This window comes from Panthera uncia (genome assembly GCF_023721935.1).
Source record: "Panthera uncia isolate 11264 chromosome B2 unlocalized genomic scaffold, Puncia_PCG_1.0 HiC_scaffold_24, whole genome shotgun sequence".
In the NCBI taxonomy this organism is placed as follows: Eukaryota; Metazoa; Chordata; class Mammalia; order Carnivora; family Felidae; genus Panthera; species Panthera uncia.
The window spans coordinates 110,523,186-110,533,893 of NW_026057580.1; the positions used below are offsets into that span (position 1 = coordinate 110,523,186).

Below are 10,708 nucleotides of genomic sequence, written 5' to 3' on the forward strand. Positions count from 1 at the left end.
GGCGCAGCAGATTCCAGGGAGGGCATGAGATAGCTGTGAGCACGGGGCTGGGGTGACCGAGGGGACCGGGAGGGTGCTCCAGTGACGCCCCAAGCTCTTGGCAGGAGGGAGCCTGCAGGTTGGCTTTTGCCTTGTGTTCAGGGCACCAGGTGCCCTGGGGTTCCAGAGCCACACCATAATGCTTTTAGCTTCAGAAATGCCTTTGAAATCATCCAGTCCAACCCCATTTTGCACAGATGGAAAACAGAACCAGAGAAGCTGGCCTGTTTTCAGGTTCCCAGAAACCTGGTCTCTTCAGCCTTGTCTGGGGGGTAGGAGACCAGGAGCCTATGTGGTTGTTTCTTCTTTCTTTCTTAAATATATTTTTTACTGAGGGTGGTCTCTGATAGGTGTTTGATTACGGCATTTCCTACAAATGACACTTAGGCTTAGCCTGTCCCAGAGGCGGCTGGGCCTCCAAAGGCTAGTTTCTTAAACTTTTTTTATGTTTATTTATTTTTGAGAGAGAGGGAGAGACAGAGCGTGAGCAGGGGAGGGGCAGAGAAAGAGGGAGACATAGAATCCAAAGCAGGCTCCAGGCTCCGAGCTGTCAGCACAGAGCCCGACGCGGGACCTGAACTCACCAACTGCGAGATCATGACCTGAGCCGTTGTCAAACGCTCAGCCAACTGAGCCGCCCAGGTGCCCCTCAGAGGCTAGTTTCTAAACCTACACTGGATGTGGGCTGGGTGAATGGCCCAAGGAAGCTGGGGAGAGGGAGGTCGTTTATATGCTGTTTGCCTGCTGGTGACGAAAATGATGGTGACAAGTAACTGTAGCCTCCTCTTTTCCTGCCCGTGAAGTCCCCAAGGAATAAGCTATATTAATCACAGCACAGGACATATCAGTCATCTTACTTGATTTTCATAACTGTCCTTTTAAGATTGGTAGGAGAGGCATTCATATTCTCCTGAACTGCCGTCTCATGGGACCTCAGCCAACTCGTTTCCTTAAGCCACTGTTGGCTGCAACATCCGTGATTATATTCAACCTTTTCCACTCTTGCATAAATGAAAAGTGATACACCTGGGCTGAGACGAGAAGAGCGATGTCAGGATTTCCATGTCCCTTTCCTTCTTCCCAGTGAGTGCTGGTATTAGGGTTCTTCAGAGAAACACACCAATAGGATATACGTAGATACCGATATAGATGGATTTATTGTGCCTTCGGGGCCTGCTCGGGCCCGATCGTATATGCCCCCCTTCCGTCGGATGATGGAGTGCTGCTGTGTGTGTCCAGAGCCATGTCCTGATGGGTCAGCTAACACCCAGCTCATGATGGGCAGCGCAGGTCTCCTGGTAACTTGGTGGCCCACAGGTAAGCATTTAGTCTCTCCTAAGGCCCGGTAGGAAGGCAAGAGCTGTGTGTCACGAGGGGAGTGGTTATCTGTGGAGGAAGGCAAGGCTTTGCTCCAGAGTCCCAAGGGTCTGCACGAAGATTCATCTATGGGCCATGCCAAAGGCTCCAAATGACATCCTTGTCTCCTGACATTTCTGACACCTTTTCATCTGCCGGATCATGTGACCCCAGCAGCAGGCAGCCCGCACGGCAGCCTGGAGCTGGTGGAGAGCCTTCTCTTGTCCTGGCCCCCACTCAAAACTTGCAGCTTTTTGGTTCACGAGGTAAATGGGCCAGAGTATGACACCCAAGCGAGGAACACGTTGCCTCCAAAATGCTAAGAGGCGAGGCCCGCTAGGCATCGTGCCTCTGCTTTGGTTGTAGGGGAGCCAAATACAACGGTTTATCTTTCACCTCAGAAGGGATGGCTCTACGTGGCGCACGTGTATCTTGACCAGATTTCTTTCCGTTCTCCCACGTGCGAGTGTCTTACCAGGAAGTTTACAGTACTCGCTGCTTCTTGCTCACGGCGGCTTGTGGGAGGGAGAGGTGACCAAGGTCCGTGAGAACCAAATTAGGATGTAGGGCCGGAGATTTGACATTCCTTTGAGGGAGGACCGTGAAGGTGTATTGCTGGCCTGGCTTCTGGTGAGCCTCGCTCTCAGCGATGAAGAAAATGACGTTTGCCAGATCAGCAGCTGCCTGTCAGGTCCCAGAGGATGTGTGAATTTGCTCAAGCAATGAAACCCTGCCTGCAACAGCAGCTGCGGTTCGAACCACACCCGGTGATGCTTAGTGGCGATCTGCTGTTGCCTCCAAGAGCCACCCACCTTCTGCCCAGGCCAGATAGGCGAGTTGAACGGCCGTGTGGTGGGAACCTTTCAGGTTGGGGGATGGGAGAACTCACAGCTGCAGTCCCTCCAGGCATGCGATACTGCTTTTGATTATATTGTTGTAAGTAGAGGCTCCCTGCAGGGTGGGGATTCTGCCAGGCCCTGAGTGTATCTAGTGCAGTTCTGCGTTCTGGAACTGGGGACCCACTGGGCCCATTGTGACATGTACCTGAGCTAAAACCCCACTGATTGCGTGACCTCCGTGAGTCCCTGCTCTGACTGGTGGACCGCACTGATGTTTTGGGTCTCCTGAAATTAGGGTCAGTTCAGAGCCGGTGTCCGGGGGTCCCCAAAATGTATTTCCTTTTCCCCAGTGTGCGGTCATCTTGGTAAAAGGTTGTAGGTTCCTTTGGGAGAATGATTAATAGTACACATTTTTGGCAGTGTACTGGGGTGCTTTCTTAAGGGGACCCTGTCTCCTCTTCACTCAAGGTTTGAGTCTGTAACCCGGCTCAAATCTGGAATCTATTGATGGGCTGCAACTTCCTGTGTTTATGATTCAGGTTACACTTTTGTTCACTTAGAATTTTCTGCTTACACAGATCAGGTAACACTATAGTGGGCTTCCTGTGTATTTCACTTCTGGAAACACCATAGTCAACTAGCCAGCACCACAGGTCTGTGTGAATCAGATGGTCGGATTGCTGCTTTGACTCTCCTGTTTGTTACAGTGACCATACCCACCTTGCTTTTGGTGGCTGAGTCCCTCTGCTTGGCCCCACCGCTGCTAGGATTCAGCGACTCCCATCGCGTTTGGTTTCCCCCCGTTCAGTGGTCATGGCTCCTGCTCTCTGGGTGGCCTGCCGAGCAGGGCCGTCCCAGAGCTCTTTCAGGATGCTGGGGCTCCCCTCACACATTTATTCCTCACAGTAGTGGTGAAAGGTCTGTCTTCTGGGCTCTTCCAGCAGGTCTTAAATGACAAATCCGCCCCAATGTTCTAGTCTCCCCAAGTCTCCCAATCCCCTCCTCTCCATTAAGCCAAGGCAGGTGTGGCATTTCTGATTTGCTCACTGGGGACCACCTTTTGGTCCAAGTTTTAACCAGCCAACCGAACTGTTAGAGCCCCTCCTAACTCCCTGAGCTCTAGCACGCAATGCAGTATCTCTGCTGAGTGAGCCCATGTCCACAAATCCAGCCTGATCCAATTTACATTCCTTCCACCGTGTTCCCCACACCCTTAGTAGTCGTTCCCATACACGTTCCCCAGATTTCTCTCTGTATAAATCCGAAAACTCAAGTATTCTTTGAGAGTGTAGTGCATCTCCTCGTGGGTCATATTTGGTGCCTCACCTTCAGGGGCCTGTTGGGACTTGAGTCTAGTTATTGTTCTAGAAGCAAAGAGGGAAGGTTGCTCAGCAGAATCTGCATCGTCTTGCCTGATCCTCAGGGATCACTTGCGTAGGTAATGCAGGGTCTTCGTCTAGGAAGGAGGTGGGAGGGCTGTTTCTACTGGGAATGGAGAGAACTCGTCTAGTGGCAAAGAAGATGCATTGAAATGTAGTAGCTCCACACCCCCAGCTTCCTCCGGATCCTCCTGTGCGTCTCCAGACCAGGATCCCACATCCCCAGACCAGGACCCCACTGCTCCCCAGTCAGTGCCCTCGCTTCAGCAGTGAGCCTGTGAGGCCGGTGTCCAACTTGCATTGTAATTCTGCCAGTTGCAGGATGAGATTCTGAGCTTGATTTTCAGCACTCAGCCCCTATGGCTACAGGTGATAAGGGTCTCTGTCAGGGCGCACAGAAGCTGTCAGATCATTTATGCAGCTCTGGAGCTGGGAATTCAAACCCCTGACCTCGCCTTTTCTTTTACCACGTTATCCAGGGACATTAGGAACAACCAGTCAACCTCATTCTATTTGTTTGTTATAAAAAAAAAATTTTTTTTAAGTTTATCCATCTATTTTGAGAGAGAGATAGACAGCAGGGGAGGGGCAGAGACAGAAGGAAACAGAGAATCCCAAGCAGGCTCTGCACTGTCAGCATAGAGCCTGACATGGGTCTTGATCCCACGAACCGTGAGATCATGACCTGAGCTGAAAGCAAGTGGGACACTTAACTGAGTAAGCCAGCCAGGCACCCCAATCATTAGCATCTTTAAATCTAATCAGATTAGAGAGCCAATTCCAGAAACCCCAGAACCAGTATTAAAAAAGCTCATTATTAATATTCTGTTCCTCTTTAACCACTCTCAGTGCTAAACTCTGTATTAGTCAAGGTTCTCCAGAGAAATGGAACCAAAGGGGAGATACATATATATGTATATACTCAGACACACATACGCATAGGAGGGGGGAGGGAGGGACAGGGAGACAGGGAGAGAGAGGGGCAGGGGTAGAGAAGAAAGAGAGATTTACTGTAAGGAACTGGCTCACATGATAATGGAGGCTGAGAAGTTCCAAGATATGGAGGCATAGCAGAGCTGGTTAAGTTCCAGCTTGTGTCTGGAAACAGATGAAGACCTATGTGCCAGCTTGAAGACCGAGGACAAGACCGGGCAGAGAGCAGATTCTCCCCCATTCAGCCTTTTGCTCTGTTCAGGCCTTCAACCATTTGGATGAGGCCCACCCACATTGGGGAGGACCATCTTTTTTCTCATCTGTCCACTGATTCTCCAGAATCATGTTTATCCAAGTATCTGGGTACCCCAGGGCCCAGTCAGTTGACACAAAAATCACCATCCTACATCCTGTGGTAACATTGTTAGGATTTCAGATTAAGAGTGTGCTAGTGACCAGTGGGTTTGTCACCCCTCGTTTTGCAGATGTGAAAACAGATTCAAAAAGCCAAGTTGGCTAAGACTAGAGTCTGGACTTTGCGACTCCCAGTTCTTAATTCTTTCTGAGAAAGCAGATTGCCTTATTTCCTGGAACAGGGATTTACTGAGATTGTGAGTCTATTTAAAATAAGCCTCACTGTGGGCGAAAGCCTCCTTCCCACATAGGGACAGCCTGTCAGCATTCATAACGGTTCCAGACACATGTTGCTATGTCACTTACATACTTGCTGTACGTACTCGAGTATTTCCTTCTGTACATGGCGGTTCCTGGGCAGCAGGCTGGGGATGGTCACCCAGGCAGCCCAGAAAACTGGCATCCCAGCTGAGTGTGATTTATTGTAGAACAAATTAAATTAAAATCTGCTTCACACTGTCTCGTTTGATTGCTTCTTTTAAGGCCAAAACTCCGAACAGTTACATTGTAGGATTCCATGAAGCTTATAGATCTGTTATTTCAGGAAAAGCCTTGAGTATGCATTAAAATATTTTATGTTTTTTTATATCCTGAACTCAATACATATTTTTGGAAGACTGGATTAATTGGATGAACTGATAAATGTGGCTTAGTTTTTTAGCAGAAATTGTTATACTTTATAAAATCTATAGACAGTGTCCGTGTCATTAACGGTTTCTTGGATCGGAGCACTACTGAGTGAGCCCTCATTGAAAGCAAAGGAGAGGTTTTGCATGTCTAGATCCTGTGGAAGTCACACACATTGTGTGGTGGTCACGTAATGTTCGCCTGATCTGCGATGTTGTGTGTCTGTTTGTATGTTTATATGTCCCCTAAGGACAGACCAGGAAAATGGGGCCACCTCTACATAATGCGAGTCTTTCTTGGCATTTGAAAAACAATCGATAGGGGCGCCTGGGTGGCCAGTTAAGTGTCCACCTTCGGCACTTCAGCTCAGGTTATGATCTCGCGGTCTGTGAGTTCGAGCCCCATTTTGGGCTCTGTGCTGACTGACGGCTCAGAGCCTGCACCCTGCTTCAGATTCTGTCTGCCTTTCTCTGCCCCTCCCTCGCTTGGGCTCTGTCTCTGTCTCTCTGAGAAATACACGTTAAAAAAATTTTTAAGTGAAAAACAATAAATTAATTATTGATATAGATATAACCTGGTTTTTTCCTTCTCTGTTACATTTTTAGGGCCCAAAGTGATCCAGACTTCCGCAGCTAATTTTTCACTAAGTAATAGTAAAAAGGTAAGACTGGGTCGAAGTGGCAGCTGGAGGGGCCCTAGAAACTTTCCGGTGACTCAGACACGGTCCTGTTCTGCGTGGAGGGTCCGCGCACCACCCTTGCCCTGCAGCTCCCTTCTTCGGCAGCACACATTTCTTGCAGCGCTGTCAGCCACTGGGCCCTGGGCTCTTGTTTGCCGAAAGGTCCTTTTCTGCTGCAGTGAATACCGCAGCACTGTGAGAGGCCGGTGGTGTTACCTGTGAGGGAGCAGCGGTTCCTTTCCAAATGCTGGTTAACTCCCCCTGATTCCTCCCGCCCATGAGTCTTACTAGATTGTAAGTTCTAATAGTGCTCACTCAGGCATCTGACTATTTTTTATTATTTTTATGCAAGTGAAGATGCTGTCTCCATGTCGGGTTTCTAACAGGCACAGGTCTTTCTGACGATTGTTTGGTCATTCCTTGTATGAACTCGGTTTAAGTGAAAAATCCTTTTTCTTTTCTTTCTTTCATGTGGTTGATTCTTCACCATCTTTAGAGAAAAACAAAGGTCCTTCCAGTTGGAGAATTTCAGTACTCTTTAATAAATGCTAACTTGTGAGAGCCCAAACAACGAAACCCCTTTATTTTTCTGCATATCAGACATAGTATCTTTATCTGTAAACTGAATTCAGTTGTCCTACATTCTCATGGCATCATAACAAGTTTAAATTGGATTATTTGCCCCCAAATATCCTCTTGTCTTCCTTCTCTTAGCTCCCTGGTGGGTTTTCACCCTTAAGATTTTCAAAAAAGCAAAAGGACAAAAATGTCCTAAAGCTTACCTTGTAATCCTTTTTCTTCCTATTCCTAGTTTCAAAGGGCCCTCTGGTTAGCCCGCTAGCATGTGTGTTTATTTTATTTATTTCTTGCCCTGAGGATCTGATCTAAGAGGTGCCGCCATGGAGCTTCCTAACCATAGTTTGGTCTTTTACAATTTCTGTCTCAGAATGTAAGTCCTTTTTTGACACTGAAAATAACAGCCGTCCCACCAAACTGACTTGCTTGCAAGAGCTCACGCTCACTTCTGCAAGATGCTAGACCACCCGCTGGTAGGCATCATTGCCTCGGTGGCTTCGGGCACGCCTTCGGGCACAGGGAGTTTCCGCGGGGCTAAAACACAGAAATGGTATATTTACATGCAGAGACTACACATTCTAATAATGTGTTTCTTTGGAACCCTGGGTGGTTTTCAAACACTTACACAGTGTTCTCTGTATTCCGGGCTGCCAGAAGCCAGTATTGTGGTTTTCAGCAGACACTGCTCAAAGTGTCATTGGCAGAAGTATTATTGGCAACCTGGTCCCCTCTAATTTTTCTCTCCAGGGGTGTTAAGACTTCGCTAAAGCTGAAGACAACCAACCTCACCCAGCAACAGGTCTGGCACACTGGTACTGGGGAACGATTCCTGTGAATACGGAAATACGTCTTTGATGTCCTTTATTATCTTAACAACACATCTCATTATATGTACTTTTAGTTTTTTTCTCCAAGATGGCCTTTTGGTATTTAAGTAGGAATGTGATCCCAAGGCTGCAGGTGGTGGAAATCGCCTGCTTAGAGGTGTTTGTAAGACAGAGGTGACTGCAGTAGAAAGTCCTTTCTTTTTCTGGAGGCAGAATTTCACTGTATTGTCTAAATGAAAGCTGCACATTTCTGTTTCAGAGCTAACACTCCAACCTTTTTTGCTAAATGTAAATTTTTGTATATTAAGACAGACTGAATGAAAAGGTCATATGGATTCCTTAACTTTTTTTTTTCTTTTTGCCTTAGCTGAAGCCAATTCAAATACTTTCAAATCCACTGTCTACATATAATCAGCAACTGTGGCTGACATGTGTTGTTGAGTTGGATCAATCAAAAGGTATGAAGTCTGGCATTTTGGAATGATTTTTCTTTGTACCAAGCACCATATTTGAAAGATGGAGGGAGCTTTAGAATCTTTGAACAAGTTCTCAGAGGTGGATCACAAGGATGGTCATTATTCTTTATAATGGCAACAAATTGAAAGCCCCTCAAAAGTCTGCCAGTGTCTTCCAGAGTAAGTTAGAAGTAAGTCAGCATTGGTCAGCTCTCAGGGAGCACCGATCAGCTTAGCTAAGTGGCTGCAAAGCGTAGGTGCTGCTACAGCAGGCTTTTGCCTTGGCGTTCTGGGAGAGAATTAAGTTCTGATGCCCTGAGCCAATGGTTCTGTCCCCCAGGGAAAGTTGGCAGTGTCTAGGAACATTGTGACATTTTGGTTGTCACCACTGGGGAGGAGGGATGTTACCAGTATCTAGAGGGAGGAGGCCAGGGATGCTTCTAAACAGCCTGTAGTGCACGGGGCTGTCCCATGACAAAGGATTGTCTGGCCTCAAAATATCAGTGCTGCTGAGGCTGAGAAGCCCTGCCCTGCAGCACCCACGGTTTATAATGCATCGGCTCTGTTCGTCTAGAGTGGCACTAGTTACATACCATCCGGGGGGAACTGAAGAAATGACCACCCACATTATTTTCCATGTTCTGTGATCAGGCGAGAAAGAATTTGGTTGAGAAAGAATTTGAAAAGATAACCCCATGACTGCAGTAAATTAAATGAAAAAAAAATGTATATTACAAAAAATTTAATCCTTTTTTATAACATTTCATTATTTTTTTAAAGTTTATTTATTTTGAGAGAGCGCAAGTGGGGGAGGGGCAGAGAGAGAGGGAGACAGAGAATCCCAAGCAGGCTCTACACTGTCAGCACAGAGCCCGACGTGGAGCTAGAACTCACGAAACCATGAGATCATGACCTGAGCCGAAAAGTCAGAAGCTTAACCGGCTGAGGCACCCAGGTGCCACAGTTTTTATAACATTTTAAAAAACAAAAATAAATTTGGCATCACTGTGTATTTTTATGTCTAGAAAATGGTCTGGAAGGATGGACACAACATGTTAATTATGGTTATCTCTTGGCGATGGGATTATAAGTGTTTTATTTCTTTTTAATGTTTATTTTTGAGAGAGAGAGAGTGAGCTAGCGAGCATGAGCAGGGAAGGGGCCGAGACGGGGAGACACAGAATCTGAAGTAGACTCCAGGCTCTGCGCTGTCAGCACAGAACCATGAGATCATGACCTGAGCCAAAGTCAGATGCTTAACCAACTGAGCCACCCAGGTGCCCCAGGATTAGTATTTTTTGTTCCTTGATTTTTTAACAGTGGACATAAAAACAAAATAATAAATTATATAAACAGAAAAATAAATCTAGCTTTATTTTGGTGTAAAGTGAAGTTAAACATTTATGTGGAGAAATAAAAAATAAAATTTCATTAGCCATCAAATACTTGCCCTTTTGTGAATCAAAAATGATGGATCTGGAATGAAGGTTTTCACATAGGCTCCTGGACAATGGGTTGGAAGTAGAACCTAATGGAAAGGTTTTACTTCACTGACAAGTGTGAGGTTTTCAAATGTGCCAAGGCTGAGGTGGTCAAAGGACCCTCCTGGGCTCTTACCTTTGCAAGTGTGATGTGCCTGACATGGTCTCTGATGCTGACTTTCTTTCTTTTGTAGAAACATCTATTCAGACAAGCTTCCTCATGACTGTTAAAGTTGATGGTGTAGCTCAAGATGGAACCACCATGTTCATTCATAACAAAGTTCACAATCGGACAAGGACCCTCACCTGTGCAGGGGTGAGTGCATTTGATTGGTCAGTGATTATTCATCATGCTGCACTATTACATATGTGCTCTCTGAAGTAAAAGCATTGAATCATACCAATGGGGTGTGGAAAACGCACCTAACTTTATACATTGATACCCTTAGAAATTCTTACAAACTTACACACATGTACACATGATACGTGAACCCACATATGATGCCTGGTGTCTACAGGTGACTCTTTACAGGCTGCTTGTCATCTCTGAAGTCTGCCGTTGTTCGTGGTCATTCCGAATTGCCGGGGTCTCGGGCGTCAGCCCTGTGATGAACACCCTGATCCACCTGTGGGGGCTGAGGCCCAGGCCCCTTAGGAAGAGCAGCCTGCTTGCTTGAGTGTCTACTTTCGGACGTACTGTGTGGTTATGGGTTAGGAAACCTGGTGGTCCAAAGTGAGAAAGGAACCCTCACTCTCGATTATTTTTTGGCACCATATTCTGTTGGAATCCCAAGAATCAGAGCCAGAACCCCTCTGTATAGAGCTGGGAAGCTCCCTAGGACTCAGCAGGTGGCCTGGAGAACATGGGGAACATCAGAAAAGAGAATGCATTGGAGTGTAGGGTTAGGAAAGTGGTTTCCCCAACAGGCCTCATGCCTGGCTTTCCATGCAGTCAGGTTTCATTGAGTCCCCAGAGCAGGCCCACGGAGCAGGCACTGTTACCAGAGCCCCAAATTATGTAAGAAACTGAGGCTCTGAAAGGTCAGAGTACTTGCCTGAGGTGACACTAGTGACGGGGGGGGGGGGGGGGGGGGGGGGGGGGG

The 10,708-nt window shown here is 47.0% G+C and overlaps 1 protein-coding gene across 2 annotated transcripts in view; it reads left to right on the forward strand.

Moving 5' to 3' along the window:
* The window catches only part of TMEM181 (transmembrane protein 181), a 52,883-nt gene that overhangs the window by 12,855 nt on the left and 29,320 nt on the right, over nucleotides 1-10,708 (forward strand). The window contains exons 3-5 of one of the 2 annotated variants that reach the window (XM_049654515.1): nucleotides 6,193-6,248; nucleotides 8,037-8,127; nucleotides 9,800-9,921. In XM_049654515.1, the coding sequence (XP_049510472.1) occupies nucleotides 6,193-6,248; nucleotides 8,037-8,127; nucleotides 9,800-9,921 (269 nt within the window). The other variant, XM_049654514.1, reaches the window with a different exon arrangement.